The sequence below is a fragment of the Pseudochaenichthys georgianus genome, chromosome 17, assembly GCF_902827115.2.
Source record: "Pseudochaenichthys georgianus chromosome 17, fPseGeo1.2, whole genome shotgun sequence".
NCBI classification, from domain to species: Eukaryota; Metazoa; Chordata; class Actinopteri; order Perciformes; family Channichthyidae; genus Pseudochaenichthys; species Pseudochaenichthys georgianus.
Window position 1 is genome coordinate 6,929,187 of NC_047519.1, and position 21,274 is coordinate 6,950,460.

Consider the following 21,274-nt stretch of genomic DNA (forward strand, 5'->3'; position numbering starts at 1 on the left):
CAAATGGATGTTTCTGTCAAGATTGTGAGATTGTTAGAAAAGTGTAGACAAATAAATGTGGTTTTATTGAGTTGTATTTTGGCTTCTCTTGAGTTTGGACGATGAACAGTGTGTTTCTGTCCAAGGAGCCGGTGGCTTTGGGCACAGCCAATAACCGCTGTTTCTTCTCACATTTGACTCTGCCCATAACATTTCTTTAACTCACCAGAAAAGGAGATTGTTGTGTAAAGACATTTGAAATACGAACAAAGATAGTTTTCATTTGTTTAATTGTATTCCCTGAGAACTCTAAATGAAGTGTGTTTCATCATCATCAGAGAAGGCCTATCTCTGGAGTCTGGTAGCTGAGTGGAGAGAGCAATGACTGTGTGTCTTGTGTGGTTATAACATGTCGTTATTATTGATTTATCAGGTATTCACTTCAAAGCGCGTCATTAAAGCCTTGTGATGTAGAAAGGACAGTTAGCGTGAGGTCCATCACTGAGCGTATCCCTGTCCCACCACGACTGCAGCCGGGTCACTTGTCCCGGGATGAATGATTGTAACATTTCCAACTGCAGACAAACGCCTGATGTTAGTGGCTTTTTGTCCGGTGGGAAAGTAGGTCCGTTCTACTGATTTAAAAACCAGAGCCGTGTCGGCTTCTACGGTCTCTTCTCTGAAACAAAACGTACCCATGTCACCCTTGCTGTTGAGCAGGCTGCTCAGCTGCTGCAGGCTTTCGTCCAGGCAGCTGATCTGAGAAGTCTTGACGGTGACATCCCTCTGCAGGCGATGCAGCTCCGAATCTTTAGAAAGCAGCTCCCCTCGACACTTCACCACCTCTGACTTCAGGTGGCTGCAGTAAGCACACAGAGGAAACACGTACACACAACCATCAGTGGGTTTGTGCAGCAAACAAAAGACGTAAATACTGTTTTTGGACAAAAAGCTGCTGTAAAAGGGAAGAAGATAAGACCGATGAAGCCTAAAGCAGTACGCACGAGGCATTGCTCCTGCGGCGACATGTCTCCTCACCTCACTGTAAGCACGGCCCCCATCGTAGACTTAAAGGAAGGAAAATCCCTTAGAAAGTGTTAAGTGAGCAATGCACACATGCCCTCTGATGCCGTGTTCAAACCACCACATGCTTTGGGAGCATTCAAAAGGTCACACAAAGAGGGATAACCAGCAGAACTATGGGATGAGATAACTCCACAGACACCAGGCTTCTATCTCAGTTTCAAACTAAGATCTCAATTGATATGTTTAGGGGTGAGAGGAGCAGGGAGGGAGGGAGGGAGGGAGGGAGGGAGGGAGGGCTGCTCCATGCCTGCAGACAAACGGGATGTGGTGTAGTCATAAGACTGTTTGCTCGGATCAAGAAGAACAGCACGCACAAAAACATTCTGTTAAAAATAGCAACAAACAAAAGGCCCACACTTGTAGTCCTGGGAAATACACTCAGCGCTACAAGTGTGTACCTTCAGGCTATTTGTTTTTCTTTCTTAAAATAGAAAAGAGACTACATTTGGATTTTTCCAACACAAACAAGTGAAAGGAACATCGTATGCTTTAAGTGGCGAGGAGCAGGGCGTCGTTGTCTTCTTGGTCAAATACTGTGATGCTGCTGGAAAACACACAGTGGATGGAATAGATGAGACTAGTGCTGCCCTATAATGCTCATGTCCAGGTTCACATCAGTGTGTAGCGTCTCCACTGGGACATGTCTCTGCTTTAATGTTCAGAAAGCTCTTTATCTCTCTCACACTGCCTGTGCTGCAGCACCTCTTTTCACCCTCTGTCAGAAACCAGAGCCCAGTCTGCTCTGATGACTGCTGAGAGAGGTACCGCCCCTTAGCCTATCACGAACAATGGGGAAGAGAAAACACTAAAAAGCAGAATAGGACCCTTTGAAGGACGGATACAGGCTCACCGCTGAATGCCTGTTTCTGATGACAGCTGATCCGTTTGTTTCCGCACTCATGTCCCCTGTGCTAACACCAACACATGCTAACAGATTGTAACATCAGTAGCAGCAGTCTGTTACTTGTTTAACAAAAACCTGCACACAAATAACCCCCTGCATTATGTCTTTATACTGGGTCCTGCATGTTGGAGAACCAAGAACCATTTCTCCTGACAGAATGCATATACAGCATATGCCTGTTTACACTTTGTTAGAGGATGCCAGTGTTGAAAGGGCGCTACAGAGGGCATGAAATGCGTCAATGCTAACCTACATACATTACATGGGCCGCACGATCTAACCGCTGTGCTACGGGGCGGCCTGATTGTGATCTCTTTTGAACACCGGAACATATTTATTTAGCTTAATGTTTCAGGGAAAGCGGAAATGTACTCCTGTAAACTGACACGTAGGATTGATCTAATTATAAGAATGAATGGAAATGATGATGTTTTGATGCTTTGCTGACACACTTTCACTCTGAGTGACGTTGTTCATGTTTGTACAGGTTGTACTAACAAGAAGGACAGCGTCAAAAGAGTGAAATAAAGTCACTTAGTGGTCCCAAAATCTGGTTGATTCTGCATCTTAACTACATCTCGTCCCTGTGTGGGTGTGCGTGTGTTTGTGTGTGTGTGTGTGTGTGTGTGTGTGTGTGTGTGTGTGTGTGTGTGTGTGTGTGTGTGTGCGTGTGTGTGTGGGTGCTCTTCTCACCCCACACTCTCTGCCAGCTGTGTGTTCTGCTGGGTGACCTCCTGCAGCTCCGCCTCTCTCCTCTGGGCGTCCTGCTCCCTGCTCCTCACCTCGCCCTGCAGAGACGCCCGGGCCCGCTCCAGCTGCTGCTCCACACTGGACACCTGCACATAAACACCACATTTATTGCAGCCACTATTCACTGTTCCATTGTCCCAACGTGGAGAGATCTAAGGACTGAAATGAAGAAAGACAATAAAGAAACATTCATTATTTTAAAGTAACATTGTCTTGTTTACAAAGACCTACGGAAGAGCATTAGGGTCAAATGAAACATTTGGGTTATTTCTCATTTGTTTTGAATTGTCAGGATATGCGCTTAACCAAATAGTTTGATTTATTCTGACCATGTATTTTATTCTCGACGTTCTCAAAAAGGGTGTATCAAATGTATTTCTAATTTTTTAACTTATTTTCCACATTTGATCTTTATTAAAACACTTTGACTTACAATTTTAATATTGTTATTTCAACTCTACTCGGAATGGTATTTAAACTTTTTCTCAATATTTCCTATTTATTCTCAGCATTTCAGCTTCAACCGCAGAACGCTAAATAAATCCTGCTTCTCAGCATGCAACATGCTCTCAGCCTTTAGGCCAGGGGCTCCCAACCTTTCTCCACGAGAGCCCCCCAAATTACTCCTGTTGGAGGTTGCGCCCCCCCCCCACACACACACAAGGGGGGAGGGGGGGAAACAGACAAGGCAGCAGCGGTAATTAAAGTTTCAAAGTCTCAAAATGCTACTGTCACAAACTGGATGAATGTGGAGTGTGTTGTTAAAGGAGGATGAAAGCGTGATCAAGGAGCACTATTTTGATGGTTATTGGACTCAGGATTCATTCATCTGGATTCCCGCTGTGTGAAGAAATTAAAGGACGGCGCGGAAGTGGAAACAATTCGCAAAGGGATTAAACTGTTTAAAACACACGCTCAAAGTAAACCGGATTTTGCCGATGTGTTTTTGTGGATTCAAAAGTCGTAAGTAATCTACAAAATGGAGGAGACCGATCTGATCGGAGCAACTGTGACAAATAATCCAACTGAAACCGGCATGGACAATGACCGTTTTAAACATGTGCTTATCCAGAAAAGCCTGGTTTGGACACTTTACGCGCAGAAGAAACATTTCTACTAAAGAAACAATTATACATTTCTGTCTTGTTATGCCTTTATTAGCTACTAACTTGAATTTTTATTCAAATGAATTAATACATTATTTGTTATACTTTATTGTAATGTAGAGACAAGGCTTTTAGCGACAATCATGTGTTGTGTAACAATTATATGTAAATAAATTAATTTAAAAAAGTCTAAATATGATATTAGGCCTGGCGCACCCCCTGCGATTTTTGGCGCCCCCCCGGTTGGGAACCCCTGCTTTAGGCAATCTGTTGTCTAGTGTGTTAGCGGGGTCCCTCTCCTCTACAGAGAGGCTCCACATGACTCCCCTGAGCGCACTGAACGGAGACTGGTGTCCTCCGTTTGCTGTGAAGGACAGAAAGTACAACCAGCTCCTAAAACGTGCTGAGCCGGAAAATAAATCTCATGCTAACACAGATATATTCTCTCAAGCAAGGACAGAGATCCAGTTACAGCTTTTATCAGTGAACTTAAAGCTACAGAAGAGAATAGACATTTGCATTAATGTGCTGCTCTCTGTGAACGTCTGTCACCTCATGTCATTCAATAAAAAGCATTTTTGCAGTATTTCTGTCACCCTCTAAAGATGGCCGACTGCAAGCCTCGAACAAATCATTAAAGACAAGATAAAAACACTTGATAACAGTTCATTAATCACGTGCACTGTCAGAGAAACAAGCCTCTGGAGGAATACTAACTAAAGGGGAAAGTAGAAATAGAAGAACATTAAAGGCTCTGTTGTCTTCTGCACACGAGCAGAAGGAGTCATGTGATCAGGTTTTTAAATAAGCCAATAAAACGTCCATATTAGGTAGGTTTCAGCGACAGCGTGTTCACGGTTTGGCCAGCATGCTAGGCACCTCGAACAATGCAATATAGAATATAATTGAGACATAAAAATACATTTTAAAAAATGCAAGAAGAAATAGAAATGCAAGAATGTAAAAGAAGGACACTATGGTGCATTGCTTTTGACGAGGAGCCTTCTTTGGATCATTCTGAGCCGACTGCAATGACCTAAATGGTGCTGAAGACAACAACTCCCATAATGCTACGCTACTTCCTAGCAGAAAAGAGATGTTGTGCATTTGACTTTCTCCAGCTGACCTGTCCCTGCAGCTGGCTCTGACTCTCCTCCAGCTCCGACATGTGAGCAGAGCTCTCCGTCAGCATGCTCTGCTGCTGCTGCAGAGAGAGCTGCAGCTGCAGGTTCTGCTCACCAGAGCTCTGACACTCCAGGGTGGTGCTGTGGAGCTTCTCCTGCAGGGAGGACACCTGAGGAGGGAGGAACAGGGGGGGAACAGGGGGAGGAACAGGGGGAGGAACAGGGGGGAGGAACAGGGGGAGGAACAGGGGGGGGAACAGGGGGGGAGGAACAGGGGGGGAACAGGGGGAGGAACAGGGGGAGGATCAGGGGGGAGGAACAGGGGGAGGAACAGGGGAGAGGAACAGGGGGAGGATCGGGGGGAGGAACAGGGGAGAGGAACAGGGGAGGAACAGGGGGGAGGAACAGGGGGAGGAACAGGGGGGGGAACAGGGGGGAGGAACAGGGGAGAGGAACAGGGGGGGGAACAGGGGGAGGAACAGGGGAGAGGAACAGGGGGAGGAACAGGGGGGAGGCACAGGGGGAGGAACAGGGGGGAGGCACAGGGGGGGGACAGGGGGGGGAACAGGGGGAGGATCAGGGGGGAGGAACAGGGGAGAGGAACAGGGGGGAGGATCAGGGGGAGGAACAGGGGGGAGGAAAAGGGGAGAGGAACAGGGGGAGGAACAGGGGGGAGGCACAGGGGGGGGACAGGGGGAGGATCGGGGGAGGAACAGGGGGGAGGATCAGGGGGGAGGAACAGGGGAGAGGAACAGGGGAGAGGAACAGGGGGGAGGCACAGGGGGAGGAACAGGGGGGAGGCACAGGGGGGGGACAGGGGGAGGGACAGGGGGGGGAACAGGGGGAGGAACAGGGGAGAGGAACAGGGGAGAGGAACAGGGGGAGGATCAGGGGGAGGAACAGGGGGAGGAACAGGGGGGGAGGGGGAGGAACAGGGGGGAGGGGGAGGAACAGGGGGGAGGCACAGGGGGGGGACAGGGGGAGGAACAGGGGGAGGATCAGGGGGAGGAACAGGGGGGAGGAACAGGGGAGAGGAACAGGGGAGAGGCACAGGGGGGGGGACAGGGGGGGGGGACAGGGGGAGGGACAGGGGGGGGAACAGGGGGAGGATCAGGGGGGAGGAACAGGGGGAGGAACAGGGGGAGGAACAGGGGAGAGGAACAGGGGGAGGAACAGGGGAGAGGAACAGGGGGAGGAACAGGGGAGAGGATCAGGGGAGAGGAACAGGGGAGAGGAACAGGGGAGAGGAACAGGGGGAGGAACAGCGGAGAGGAACAGGGGGAGGAACAGGGGGGAGGAACAGGGGGAGGAACAGGGGGAGGATCAGGGGGGAGGATCAGGGGAGAGGAACAGGGGAGAGGAACAGGGGGAGGAACAGGGGAGAGGAACAGGGGGAGGAACAGCGGAGAGGAACAGGGGGAGGAACAGGGGGGAGGCACAGGGGGAGGAACAGGGGGAGGCACAGGGGGGGGACAGGGGGAGGGACAGGGGGGGGAACAGGGGGAGGAACAGGGGGAAGGAACATGGGGAGGAACAGGGGGGGGGAACATGGGGAGGAACAGGGGGAGGAACAGGGGGAGGAACAGGGAGAGGATCAGGGTTGCATACAGAAAAGGAGAGGAGAGCAGATGGAGATATTCGTGTGCTCACGCTGTACCTTGTCTTTGTTCTTCTGCAGCTCACTCTCATAGTTCTTCGTCACCTCCTCCGTCTGCTGCAGGTAGAAGACCAGCTCCTCTCTGCACGCTGACAGAGACGTCTGCAGTTCACTCACCTGATGTACAAACACATGGAAGGTGCTTACAAGTGTGTATGCTGGAATTCATTCAATATGCCAGATGTTTTTGTACATCTAAAAGGTCCAGTGTGTCAAAGGAAGTGGCCTTGTGCAGCAAGGTCGCAGATTGTAACCAGCGGGATCCTCCGCTCACCCTTCCCTTTCTGAACGTGTAGAGAATCGGCCTTCATGTGCCGTAAACCTGTGAAAAGACCTCTCTGGAGTGTGCTTGGTTTGTCCGTTCTAACTGAGCTACTGTAGGAACATGCAGACTGTGAAGAGGACCTGCTCCATACACAGATATAAAGCCCCCCCCCCCCCCCCCCCCATCTAAGCTAAAGACAGCACACACATAAAAACATAGCATAGTGTTTTCCATTTCTGCCAATACATCTCCTAGGTTCTAAACACTGGACCTTTCCGTCTCACAGTTTGTCTTTGGTAACGTGTCTTTGTGCAAACCTTGGTGGCAGACTGAGTCGCCTGCTCCTCCAAACTCCTCAGCAACTCCTCGTTGTGCTGCACTTCATCCTGCCTCTGCTGCAATTCAATCAAAACAAATAGAAAACACCTGGATGAAAAAGGTACAATCTTTCAACCAACTTCAGTCCTTATTTTAACGTTCACATTTTCATCAATATCACCATTTGAACTCTTAAAAGCCCATTGGTCCGTGAGCAATAGAGTGCTTCAGGAAACCCCACACATACCAAGTTGTTGTCCCATCGGACAAAAGATGGCGACATATTGTTTTGAAGCCTTTGCTTTGGATGGAAAGCTTGATATATTACAATGTATGATTGTATGATGTAATGGCCGTGGGATAAAACATTTTGGGGACATTTTGGACCTTAAGGGTCTTTTGTAAGTGTATTTTGAATACACACTTTATTGAACTTTAGCTGAGGTAAAAAATCCTAAATAAAAATAAATTGAAATGAAAACCAGACCAGAGTCTATGCCATATGCATTAAGACACCCAGCGTTATCCAAAGGGTCAAAGTAGCTGTAGCTTCATCTGAAATGGTTCCTGTGCTCGGAAAGGCACAGATATGCTTCTACACAGTGTAAGACCGTCCTGACCTGTGTGAGCTGTTCCACGGAGCTCTGCAGCAGGAGAGCAACCTCCTGAGCCGCGTCTCTCTCCGTCTGGACTGAGCTTAGATTCTGCTCCATCTCCAACACCCGAGTCTCAGCCTCCTCCACACACAGCTGAAGCTGCAGAGGACAGGAAATCGATAGTTACGGCTGTAACTACGGTTCTATGAGTCCCGGATGACCACCAGAGGCGGTGCTTTAGCACTGGATATGTCCATCGCACGCATGCGCAGTTCGAGTACCAATAACAACAAAGTCACCTGTGACCCACGTGACTACGGCTACATAGGCCGGCGTCATTAGTGGATCGGTTCCCAGAATCTTCTCGCGAGCACACAAGAATTCTGAGTGACCGGAAACTCTGGCGGTCATCCGGGACTCATAGAACCGTAGTTACAGCCGTTACAGATGGTCTCCAGGGACACCCCTCTCAGGGCAGCCCAAGATGTTGAGATGCTCCTTGTAGAGTGACATCTCACCCCTGATGGCGGGGGGCGGCCACTGGCCCCATAGGCATGTGTGATTGTATCCACAACCCAGTGGGAAAGCCGCTGTTTTGAGAGAGCACAGCCCCTTTTCGTGCCGCCATGGCAGATGAAGAGCTGCTCTGACTGTCGTATATGGGCCGTAGCACCAATATACGCCTCTAGGGTACGCACAGGGCACAGCAACTCAGTTGTGCCGTTCTCCTGTGGGACATTAAAGCGCGCCAGCTGGATAGGCCGATTGGAGTGGGCTAGTGGAAGCACTTTGGGCAGGAACGCCACGTTCGGCCAGAGGGCAACACCCGAGCCATCGGAGTTCCACCTCAGGCATGTATCACTCACAGAGAGGGCATGTAGCTCTCCAACTCGTTTCCCTGAGGTCATGGCCAGCAGAAATGCTGCCTTCAGGGACAGCCACTTAAGCTCCACCTGGGCTAGGGGCTCGAAGGGAGGAGATGACAGGGCATTCAGCACTAGGGGCAAGTCCCAAGCTGGAGCCCTCGGGGTGCTAGGCGGACGCAGCCGTAAAGCCCCTCTCAGGAAGAGGGACAATAACCTGTGGCGCCCCACTGTGGCGCCGTCCACTCCCACATGACGGGCAGATATAGCAGCCGTATAGACCTTCAAGGTGGAGTGAGAACGCCCACTGTCTAGAAGGGACTGCTGTCTGGGCAACAGCGTACCTGCTGTCCCAAGGAACACACACATTCTTGCCCCCCAGTAGGGGTAGAAAGTGCGTGAGTGCAAGCTGCACAGCCCGAAGCTCTAGCACGTTGGCATGGCGTGCACCCTCCTGGGCAGACTACTGACCCTGAACGGTCCTGCCCTGCCGTACTGCACCCCACCCTGAGAGACCTGCACCTATGGTGACGCTCTCCTGGCGGGATGGGATGGTGCCCATGGGCACGCCCATCAGGAGATAGGCCCCTCCAGTGTGACCGAGAGTGGAGGCAACGCTGCGACACCCTGACTTCCCTGCGCCTGTGCCACTTGGCGTCCAAGTGAAGGCTGTTCAGCCACATCTGCATGGGGCGCAACGCCAGCGGGCCCAAGGGCACAATGGCCGAGGCAGCTGCCCAAGGGCCGAAGGAACTGAATATAAGGCACCATGTTGCCCGGCCCACGTGGAAGTAGGCATCCCTCAATTCCACAGCTGTGCATGTGCTGTGGTCAGCATATAGAGTGGCAGCACCTTCAAGAATCTGTTGATTCCTCTGAGGTCCAAGATCAGGCGAAATCCGCCGACTTTCTTGCTCACGAGAAAGTACGCCGAGTAGAACCCCCTGTGCTAAGCAGAGGGTCTACTGGCTCGATTGCGTCCTTGGACAGAAGGACGGACAACTCTTGGGCCAGAGCTAGGGCCTCTGCCGCATCGCTGACGACTGTCCCGGCCAAAGGCTAGGGGCTGGAACTGCGGTTCGTACCCCTGGGTTAAGGTGGAGACCACCCAAGGGTCGGAAGTACAGACAGCCCAGTAACTGAGCTGTAACTGGGAAAGCAGCCTACGACGGTCGTAGGCCAGACCTGGCGACAAGTCTGCACCAATAAGGACATAACTCGTCCCCCTTCCCTAGACATTAGGGCAAAGGCTTACAGTGATGCATCACTGAGGCCCAGCAAAGAAGGCTCAGCCGGCGCCTGCTGCAGAGAGGTAGAGAAAGCCAGTATCAGATGCGTGCCGCTGTGTCGTAGGCCCTACAGAGCAGCTCGTTTGTGACACTGCACTGAGGCCGAGGGCACCTGGCATCAGGAGCCCGAATCGGGGAGGCGATGGCAGGCTCAATGGATGGCAAGCGACCCAGCCCCACCCTCGCCGGATCCTGCCTGGCAGCAGAGTGGGAGAGGGCCCTGGTGTCTCTCCAGCCTGCATGGAGGTCCCTCAGGTACTCCTCTGAAGGAGGAACAGTGGGAGTGAAAAGGGGCAGGGTTATGCCTGAAAAAGACACTAGCCTGAGCCGATTCGGCCTGCGGAACCTGAAGCTGCAAGCGTAACAAGGCTGCACGAATAATGGCCGCCATGTAGGCGTCCTCCGTGCTCTGCAAAGAGCTCTGAGCAGAGGAGGGGGAAGCCTCCTCAGGGGTAAGCTGGGCTCCGCCCCCCCTTCATAGAAGAGGTTTGTCCGGAGCTGCTAGCGACATGGCATCCTCAAGTAGAGGTGTGGCAACCGAAGGAGGGCCATGCGGCAATCTAGTAGCCCCCGCACCGGCCCCTGGCTGAAGGGCCAACAGGAGCGACTTCGTCTGCTCCATGACGGCAACTAACCGACCCACCTTAGAGGACAGCCTGTTCTCTAGCCCTCTACCTGGGGGGTGAACCCATAGCCATCCCTCCATCAAGTCGCCAGGAACGGTCAGACTGAGCTGGAGGAAGTTGTGACGAGGAGAGGTGCCACCTCTGCGACTCTAGCCACTCTGAGTGCCCGAGGCCTGAATCTTCAGCTCATGCAGGCGCTTTGCGTGAGACCCTCCCTCAAATGCTCGAGGCCAAGGCAGAGGGGGGCAGCGGTCATGGCCGTCCTCGGGCTCAAGAGAAGCCATACAGGCGCGACATGAATGAGCCAGTCTATAGGTAGCCGGATGCAGCGTAACCGGGAGTGGGCGCGAGAACACAGCCTTCCCCAGCTACCTGCTGAACGGAAAGAGTAGAGCAATGCTCCTACTCGCCGAAAACAAAGAGGGATGTAACTACACCCACGTTACCGGCAGAGGGAGCGGGAGCGAGAGCACTGCCTTCACCTAGCTGGATTAAATAAAGATGTTTAATAGGACAGTTTAGCCGGGCGGCTGCTGCTAGAATCAAGCAACACGTCTACCAGGAGCGGGGGCGAGAACACTGCCTTCACTGGTTGAGTTCATAACGAATGCCAGGTGCAGCATACCCGGGAGCGGGTGCGATAACACAGCCTTCACCGGCTACCTGCTGAACGGAAAGAGTAGAGCAATGCTCCTACTCGCAGAACACAGAGGGATGTAACTACACCCACGTTACCGGCAGAGGGAGCGGGAGCGAGAGCACTGCCTTCACCTAGCTGGGTTAAATAAAGAAGCTTAACAGGGCAGCCACGCCAGATGTTAGCCAAGCGGCGGCTGCTAACAATCAGAGCAATACGTTACAGGGAGCGGGAGCGAGAGCACTGCCTTCACCAGCTGATTTTAAATAAAGAAGCTGTAACAAAACATGCAAGATGTTCGCCAAGCGGCTGCTGCTAACAATCAAAACAATAAGTTTAGCGGGAGCGGGAGCGAGAGCACTGCCTTCACCAGCTGAGTTTAAATAAAGAAGCTTTAACAAAACATGCAAGATGTTAGCCAAGCGGCTGCTGCTAACAATCAAACCAATACGTTACCTGGAGCGGGAGCGAGAGCACTGCCTTCACCAGCTGAGTTAATAATGAAGCTTAACAGTACACGCAAGACGTTAGCCAAGCGGCTGCTGCTAACAATCAAGCGAGATCAAGTCAACACAAATGTTTAAGACCAGACAACTAGCTTCTAAAGAAGAGAACAGCACAGAGCCGTAGTTACAGCAGTAACCATGGCCAGTGCTTACCCGGCATAGAACCGTAGTTACAGTAGTAACTCTGGCCAATACTTACACAGCATAGAACCATAGTTACAGTAGTAACTATGGCCAGTACTTACACGGCTTAGAACCGTAGTTACAGTAGTAACTGTGGCCGCCGTCTAAAAGTGTCAGCCAACGGCTGCACCCTAGATAATATAATATTGGGAGGATGAAATCCTCTTTAATGGCCACACATGCAGAGCACACAGCACACACAGTGAAGATTGTTCTCTGCATATCATCCTAGTACAGTGGTAGTAGACTCGAGTCTAGTACTAGGAGCAGTAAATACCACGATATAGCGCTACTGCAATCAAAACCCTACGTTACCGGGAGCGGGAGCGAGAGCACTGCCCTCACCGGCTGAGTTAAATAATGAAGCTTAACAGTACATGCAAGGTGTTAGCCAAGCGGCTGCTGCTAACAATCAAGCAACCAAGTCAAAACACAATGTTAAGACCAGATAATTAGCTTCTATGGAATAGAACAGCCCGCATAAACCGTAGGCCATGGTCACAGTAGTAACCATAGCCAGTGCTTACATAGGACCATAGTTACAGTAGTAACTATGGCCAGTACGTACCTTACTCTCTGCATCTAAACAAAAAACAGGCAAATTATGGCACACTTGGCTTTCCATACTAAATTGAATGAGAGACGCAGCTAAAGCTGGGACTCAAATGCTAATGATAACTCGGGCACAACGCCACAAGCAGAACTCTCAAAAGAGCATAATTAATAAGGGCAACTTTATGGGAGAGGAAGCGGGAACACTGTCGTCACCAGAAAGTCTAAGCCAAACAATAAATAAGACAGCAATCAGGACAACTTAGCTGGGAGAGGGTGCGGGAACACAGCCATCACCAGCAACAAGTTGACACAAACCTGTCCGTCGAGGCTCTGCACAGCCGGCCACAGCTCCTGGAGGACGCGTTAGCAACCCGTAGCTCCGACTGTCAGTCGCGAAGCTGCACGCGGCCAGCTGCTTGCAGAGAAATCCCTCAGATCAAACGTTCAAACCTGAACGCTGTAGGCTACAATAATGTAGCCACGGTACTCTCGCGAAGCGAGAAGATGAAAAGGAACCGATCCACTAATGACGCCGGCCTATGTAGCCGTAGTCACGTGGGTCACAGGTGACTTTGTTGTTATTGGTACTCGAACTGCGCATGCGTGCGATGGACATATCCAGTGCTAAAGCACCGCCTCTGGCGGTCATTAGGGACGAAATAGAAACACAGTTTATAGTGATGAATGAAACAGAGTCAGGGGGGCTGCAGAGTGGAGAAGTAGATCACCATTTCTATTCTGTGCTGATGCTCAGTCAGTTGGTGCGATTGAGAGTTTTGACAGTTCTCCAAAGACTGCTGGTACTCCTTCTGCTTTTTACTCATCATTGACTGGTAATGCTGAACCGTGGCCTTTTTCTCCTGTAATTACAAAAAGAAAGACACTAAATAACAACGTTTTTTCGGCAAAAAATGTAAATGGCGTTAGAGAATACATTTGGCGTTAGAGAATACATTTAGCATGTTTAAATGATAACCTGTGTCACGTAAAAAACGCATTAAGATCGACAGATTGTTTTCAAAGACCTTGTATGTATATTTTTATAAAACATACATACAAGAGTCAACAAAACCATTAATAAAACAAGTTGGAGTCAATATATATTTATCACTTCATCCTCTCTAATAATGCTATGAGGAATGTGTGCTAAATTGTCATAACTTAGCACGCATGAAGAATGGCCCGATTGTGTTTTGTGAGCTCAGTGAGCTTGACCTTTGGCCAAATTCAAACACAATGTGCTAGAGGCGTGAAACGCGAAAGGAAGGCTTAGAAAGAGAGAGAGAGTGAGTGAGTGAGTGAGTGAGTGAGTGAGTGAGTGAGTGAGTGAGTGAGTGAGTGAGTGAGTGAGTGAGTGAGTGAGTGTGTGTGTGTGTTACCAGTAGCTGATTCTCCAGCTCGGTGTTGGTCAGAGCAGCCTGACTGTAAGCAGAGGTCTTCTCCTGTAGCTGTTTCTCCAGCGCAGCCACACGTGCACTTTTTCTTTTCAACTAGAGTAAAACAGAGATAAAAACAATGAGTAAGAACCTATAATCGGCTCTAACCTTTTTTTTATATTGACAATATGCTTATTTTTCATGGCCGAGGTGGCTTTTGTGAAATCCATGAAAGATCGAGTGATCGTAAAAATGCTATTTGTATTATCAATGCTCTGAAATGATAGTGACTGGATTTGGGAAATCAGGCTACGTGCAAATGTTTTAAGATCTCCTTACCTCAAAACATTGTTTTTCTTATATTTAGAGTCAGTAAAATATCTGACCTTGACTAGTGACTTATATCTCCCAAAGTCTGTCACTAAAGTTGCCCTGCTGAGAGCGTGGCGTCCGTGCACTGAAGTCTGAGATTCAAAAGAGCCCCAGGGAAACGTATGTAGACATTGTATAGCTCCCTTTACCTACACATGGACAGGAACATTTGATTTCCTATGTGGCAGACCCATGTTTAATATAATACAGGTCTGGATACAGTCAAGTATATCAAAGAAATGATGAAGAGGATGACAGAGAGGACCTGACACCTCACCTCCTTCTCTTTGTCGGTGGTGTGGCTGACTCTGTCCAGCAGCTCTGAGTGGAGGCTCTGGTAGTGGGAGGCTCTCTGGGCCATGGAGCTCTGCAGGGTGGAGGTCTCCTCCTGGGACCTGCTGAGACGCTCCTGCAGCTGCTCCACCAGGCTGCTCTGTCTGCTCCGCTCTGCTTCCATCAGCTGCAGGGCGCGCAGCAGCTGCTGGTAGCCTTCACCTGCCAGGGGGGCCACCATGGGGGGCCACGGGGAAGAGAAGACAGGAATTACTCTTTAGAAAAAAATGATATATGCAATTTTTTTACTTTCACATTTTAACAACAAAAATCTATTTTTCTTTACAAGGTAAGGCGAAGTTGTAGGTTGGAGGCGCTCGATAAGCTTTTCCCTCTGTTGTATTTTTAATTATCAGATGTCCGATTACTATCATCCTACATTTGAATCAAATAGTAGTTCAAATGACTAAGATTGAAAACAAATTGAAATTCATTGACCTTGATTATAATAAAATGATTATAGGTTTGAAAGATGTTTGAAACAGGAGGGGGAATGGAAATGGAAATACGTAAATGTATAAAATATATAACTTGGGTCTAGTCATTTTCACACACATTTAACACATTTAATTACCATGCAAGATTTAAATAGTTTCATTCTTTCACCTAGAGGTGACTAAATACATTTACTCAAGTACTGTACTTAAGTACTATTTTGAGATACTTTTATTTTATGCTACGTACTTAGTACTTCTACTCCACTATTGTTCAGAGGTAAATGGTGTACTTTTACTCCACTACATGTATCTGTTAGGGATTCATTTTGTCTTTACTCCTTAGAGTCTGACATTTAACCTTATGTTGTGTGTTGACATGTAGGACCATCCCTGCTTCTACTCTCCCGTGAGGAATGTGTTGATGCAGTCGCATGTTGACACTAGGTTTTACAGCTTGACCTACAGGGCATAGGGAGGTTTGCGAGTGTGAGAACGCTAGCTTCTAAGCTCCAGAGATGGGAGAGACGTCTCGTGTGTCTGTAGATGTCTACGCCCATCCCCAATATGTGGGTTGACTCTCTGTAAACTGGTTAAAAGGACTACCAAGATGCGAGGCTGATCAGATGTGACATGGCAACCCACCCGTGCAGTCAGACCCTTTGACTGTGTGACCTGTGATGTGATTCTCCGGCCGATGCTTGTAATAAATCTCAGTGTTTGACATCAGAACTCGTGCTCGTCCCGTGTCTCCTTCGTGAGTCGGTGACTCCCACTGCATCGCTACACAGAAGTTTCCTCGACAGTATCTAATCCCTTTAGTTACTTCACAGATGTGGATGAATGATGTGAAATATAACCAAGTGTTGAATCAGACTTTAGTTCCACCTGGAGTAAATCCACCAGCTACCCTGCAGTCTACAAAGTACTTCAGACCAGCTGCACCTTCACCAGCTTTGAGAACGCTTTCATGATCAATCATTATAAAACATATCATATATATTATTCTGAAATGGACCAATCTGAACGACTACTTTTACTGTCGCTACTTTCACTATATTTTGATGAGAATACTTTTCAACTTTTACTTGAGGAACATTTTGAATGCAGTACTTTTACTAACAGAGTATTCCTACACTCTGGTACTTCTACTTTTACTACAAGATCTGAGTACTTACACTTTTACTCAAGTACAATTTCTACTGCTTCCACCTCTGCTTTCACCTCATGAGCAAAAGGTATGCAGAATGAGCTTCTCATTCTTACTCCATGAAAAGTGGTGTATATAGTGTCCTTGCAAGGGGAGGCAGAACACTTCACATCTCTGTTAACTCCGAGGTCTCAGCATACCTGGCTTCAGATTCAGTATGTGTGCAGTTCCTGAATAGTCCACTGGGGGAAGCATGCAGGGCCTGACACACAGCGTCCCCGCCACACCCTGAAATAAAAAGAAACAATATTAGACAATAGTGAACAAAGAATTATATATTATAGGACACATGTTTGATACAAAATGTATTCTTCTCTAAGGTTACATTGTTCTGTTGTGTTGTGTTAAACACTTCAGTAAAAAACAACTTATTGATATTTATCTTCTCTTGCATTTGACATTGAGGTAATCCAAAAGTAACGCAAAGCAATCAGATTACATGACTTTTATATTGTGATAGTGATACTCAATACTATTTTGATAGATTAGGTTACTGATTACTTCTTTCTTTTGAACAGGTATTGAGTAATTGTAACAGATTACATGTGGAAAGTAACCCTCCCAACCCTAAGTTAATATAGCAACTCCTTGTGGACCTTCCCTGGTCCACCAAAGCAAACAGCTCGTGATGTAACCATGACGTCACTGTCGCAGACTTCACAGAGTCACGGGACACAAACAACACTGATTTGCGTATAGCACTCCTCTGGACCTCTCGTAGATGCAGCAGGGTCAGCGTGGCCTCCAGGCCGGCCAGCTCCGCCTCCCTCTGCTGGGCCTCCCTCTGGCCCTGGACCAGGCTCTGCTCCTGCCTCTGGGTCAGAGTGCGCAGGTTCTCCAGATCTGTTTGCAGAGAGGCCAGCTCCCTGAACTCAGCGCCCCGCTCCGTGAGCTGCCGTTCCAGGTGTAAGGCCTTTCGTCCGGCCTCCTCCAGCTGGGCCTGCAGGCCAGCAGCTGCAGCCCTGGCCTGCCACGCCTCCTCCGTCAGCTGGCTGCAGGCAGACGGGGGTCATTGGGGACAGAATGTGTGAGCAAGCAAATCAAAGCCTTTCTTTCTCAAAGATGTGACTGATCATAAAGGTCAGAAAGCCACCTGTGTGTTTCTACAAACATCAAATAAGGTCACGTACCAGATGGCCTGACTCTGTTGGACCTTTGCCCTCTCCAGCAGAGAGCACTTCCCCTCCAACTGCTCCTTCTCTCCGCCACACCCAATGAGACTCTCTTTCAGTCTGCTCTCACTCTCCATCACCTTGGAAACACAAAGACGGAATGGCCTTTTAGGCATTAATGTGCAACATTAAAGCAGTCATTTAAAAATATATATATATATTAAATATATATATGAATATACTGTTCTTTGAAGGGGCCCTATTCTGCTTTGTGTGGTTTTCCTTACCTGTAGTGTGTTCTATAGGTCTCTGTGCATGTAAACCTCCATTGGACGACTTTGTTTGCTATCATAACTTAGTGACATTACTATGTAACACTTGCTCTTCTATTGGCTAGTGCTCCAACACATTTTATTGATAGGCTAAGGGGCGGGACATCTCTAAGCGGTCGACCAATCACAACAGAGTCAACCAGCTAACCAATCAGAGCAGACTGGGCTCTGGTTTCAGACAGAGGGTGAAAGAGGTGCTGCAGCACAGGCAGTATGACATGTCCCAGTAGAGACACTACATGCTGATAAGAACCTGACAATGAGTCAAAAGGGCCCCTTTAATAATTAAACCATTAAAGTAAATAATGTTTACCCTCTGAAATTTGATAGAAACAGTAGCCCTATACTCTTTGAAGGCTTCTTTGAGTTTCTCTGCATTTTCAAGTGCTTGGTTCCTTTGTTGCTCAGCCCTGTAAGGGATGAGGAAGAGAAAAGGTCATTAACAAAAACTCTAACAATAACTAATCAGAAATATCAATAGAGTATGTGATTCTTTTCAACTTGAGATCCTAGTGTGTCCTTCAGGTACCGCTAGTTCTGATGAGAAAGATCACAGTGTTGCAGATACATGTGAGCTTTCTGTAGTGTCCCAAAGCTGAAGAACTGATCTGCACTGTAATCAAATGAAGCTGTGTGCGCCTCCCAGACCAGGACTCACCGTTTGCACAGAGCTGTCTTGGTGTCCAGCTCTTCTCTGAGCGCGCTCACGTCCTCCGTGAGATTGGCCACCAATATGTCACTGTGGGCGGCTGCTTCCTGACTGCAGTCTGCCCTCAGCTCTGTTGCCCTGGAAACACGCGGCACAGGACATTCAAGCTAGGTTTGATCGGAGGTTAAGGGAACAGGATGAAAATAATTGAAAGATAAAATGGAAATAATGAAAAGCCACTTAAGCATGCCTAATTAGAGTATTTACAGGAATACATCAAGGGTATATATGGACAAGTGTTATGAGTGACTAACTGTTCCCAAGAGCACATGACTGTAAATGCACCATTTGTACATGTCCTGCCTCAGAAGGACCCTTCCTGTGATGGTATTTAGAACAATAAAAAGGACACAATTTGGAGGCAGTTTTTAGGAGCCTACGATCCTGGGAGTTTGTTATTAGATTCTCCAGGTTACATATTTCTGTATTGTTCGAGGAAATAAAGTTTTATGACATTTCTAAAAATATTCACTTAAGACTAGTTCCTGGGAAATATAAGAGTTATCCAGAAAGCACCTTAGACCCTAAAGATTCTTAGGTGAACAGTTGTGACGAGCGGGGTGGAGGTCTTTAAAGAAGAGTTACTTCAGCAGAAAGGAGGGAGGAGACATATTCTCTATTTGAACACGTTTGTCTTCATGTTTGTGGTACATCTCCCACGTCTACTGCCGAACGAGTGCAAGAGATCACAACACTGGTTTACAGAATGCATGCCGTTAGAGAATCATTCTCCCTTACTCCTAAGATATGTAACATGTGATGACGTTTGTGACCAGCCCTGAGTCTGTATCTGTCTTAAGGAATGAGGCCTCAGCAAACGTTGATGTTCCCAGTTTTATGACCGGGCAACTATCGGTCACAGATGGTTTATGATTGTGAGAACGCTGGCTTCGAGCCTGATGGTGCGTTCACACCGGACGCGATGCGAATATTCGCTTCGCTCTAAACGCTCGAGTTTCACCGCGGCTGCCAGCTGTGTTGACTCGCATCCTTCAAACGAGACGCGCTGGCTCGGGAGCCAACTACAGCAGAAAGGATAGGTTTCTAACACAGTCAGCCAAATGAAATGCTGCGTCACCTTGGGTCAATTACAGATTTCTCTAGGTTTAACAAGTGTTACATAATTGAAGTACTCAATGAAAACAAAAAAATCGTATTTAAGTCTATTCGTTGACATTTGATTTGGGAAGGTTTATAGTTTTAACATCAATTCGGTATCCAGTGTGTAGAAGACAGGCATGCAGTTGTTACAGTTACACAAACAGCGACAGTGATCTGTGTTGAGGGGGGGTACTTTAGCTGTGCAGTTTGAGTCTCCAGCTCTGCTCGAAGCTGACGAATCTGCTCACTCATGACTGCCAAGCTGCTCTTAACCCCCAGCCTGGGGCCTCTGAGATGGCCCTAGAAAACAACAACAACAACAACACACAGGATATTTATTTACAGTTGTACTCGTCATCACACATCTGTAACAGTGGTTATGTTCTCATTGTTGTGCCTTGACATTTCATGTGAAGAGTCAATGGAGCAATGCATTTAGCAACAAAACACTGACACTAAGAACTCTTATGACAGAAAATAAATAAAACTACTTTGCATAATTTACTAGCGTATAAAGAATCCAAGGTTTTTTCTGATTTCTTTACAACTTATATTGCCTGTCGTTTATATAGAATGTAGTATATACAATGCACACCATTCTACTGGTCATAATGATATCTTTCCTGTGTGTGTTCCATTGTGTGCAGTGCCTTGATAACCTGCTTGAACACCTTCCTTTCCCCAAAGCGGACCCGTCCATCTGTCCACGTAAATCCCCATATTTAGAGCCTATATTAATATTGCCTTTATGTAAGAGATATTGTAAATAGGGGAAATAAAGTGATTAAATGTGACATTAACATCCATCCATGTGTCTATATGCTATAAAGCAGAACATAGACCATCAGAAGATGTCAGCACCTCCATTCAGGATTATCACCACACCTGAGACCTGGAGGAGGACAGGTCGTACTGCATGGCATCGAGGTCGCTGATGAGCTGCATCTGTTCATCCGGCGCGCTCAGACAGGCGTTCTCCTGACGCAGCCTGGCAGAGAAGGACTCCATCTCTACTGACTTGAACGAGGCAGACTGAGGGGGAAGAGAGAACAGTGTGGATGAGACATGTGTTGCAGTTTCAAAGGATGTACTTTTTATGCCTCAAGTTGATTTTCTCAAGCTAAGCCTAAAGCATCGGCTGTATATACAAAATGGAAGTAGTCACCGTGATATCAGCTGTGTGTGTGGACTGGGCATTTTCTTGGTTTCACAAACCCGAAATGAGGCAAGAAGTGGTGTCTAAGTCCAATGTCACGCTGAACCGTCTGACAGTTTGAGCCGGCTTTAATGTTACGACTAAGTTTCATGAATAGAAAACTCACTGTTCTATAAAAGTTGTAGACAAAAACACAGACAATACCCCGTGTGGTAATAACAGGTTTAATAGTTTCAAATATGAACATCGTGTAATCGAGACAATGAGCAGATTACCTAAATGTTCATCGAGTTCATAAATCAAGTGTGAAGGAGGCTAATTTTCTCATAGACCTCTTTTTTTGCAAATAAATAATAAATTGCCCCCTGCTGCGGGCGGGCAGGGGAGATAGTGGCCGACCCCTCCCACCCTGGACACAAACTGTTCACCCCCCTCCCCTCTAGCTCCATCAGGACCAGAACCTCTCGCCACCTGAACACTTTCTTCCCCTCCGCTACCGGCCTCTTAAACAAGGCCCCCCCCCACTGACACTTTACCTCAGCCACAACGCAGACTCTATACGCATTACATTAATGCACACATGTTCAAATATTGCTGACTGCACATATTTCATATTCTATAATTCACTGCATTCTATTTCGCTGTAAATTACTGCTTTATTTTATTGCTATCTATGTATACATTTTTTTTACAGT

At 47.9% G+C, this 21,274-nt stretch overlaps 1 protein-coding gene across 2 annotated transcripts in view; it reads right to left on the bottom strand.

Annotated features, from left to right (window-relative positions):
* Positions 1-21,274, bottom strand: part of ccdc18 (coiled-coil domain containing 18) — a 40,942-nt gene that overhangs the window by 19,141 nt on the left and 527 nt on the right. The window contains exons 2-17 of one of the 2 annotated variants that reach the window (XM_034104543.2): positions 20,309-20,455; positions 19,617-19,723; positions 18,272-18,400; positions 17,927-18,023; positions 17,300-17,421; positions 16,882-17,161; positions 16,310-16,397; positions 14,470-14,687; positions 13,824-13,934; positions 13,173-13,304; positions 7,810-7,944; positions 7,189-7,263; positions 6,607-6,723; positions 4,952-5,119; positions 2,663-2,805; positions 675-838 (exon numbers count right to left, since the gene is read on the bottom strand). In XM_034104543.2, the coding sequence (XP_033960434.1) occupies positions 675-838; positions 2,663-2,805; positions 4,952-5,119; positions 6,607-6,723; positions 7,189-7,263; positions 7,810-7,944; positions 13,173-13,304; positions 13,824-13,934; positions 14,470-14,687; positions 16,310-16,397; positions 16,882-17,161; positions 17,300-17,421; positions 17,927-18,023; positions 18,272-18,400; positions 19,617-19,723; positions 20,309-20,431 (2,209 nt within the window). In that variant the 5' untranslated portion in view covers positions 20,432-20,455. Of the gene's footprint in view, positions 1-674; positions 839-2,662; positions 2,806-4,951; positions 5,120-6,606; positions 6,724-7,188; positions 7,267-7,809; positions 7,945-13,172; positions 13,305-13,823; positions 13,935-14,469; positions 14,688-16,309; positions 16,398-16,881; positions 17,162-17,299; positions 17,422-17,926; positions 18,024-18,271; positions 18,401-19,616; positions 19,724-20,308; positions 20,456-21,274 lie in introns of both variants that reach the window. The other variant, XM_034104542.2, reaches the window with a different exon arrangement.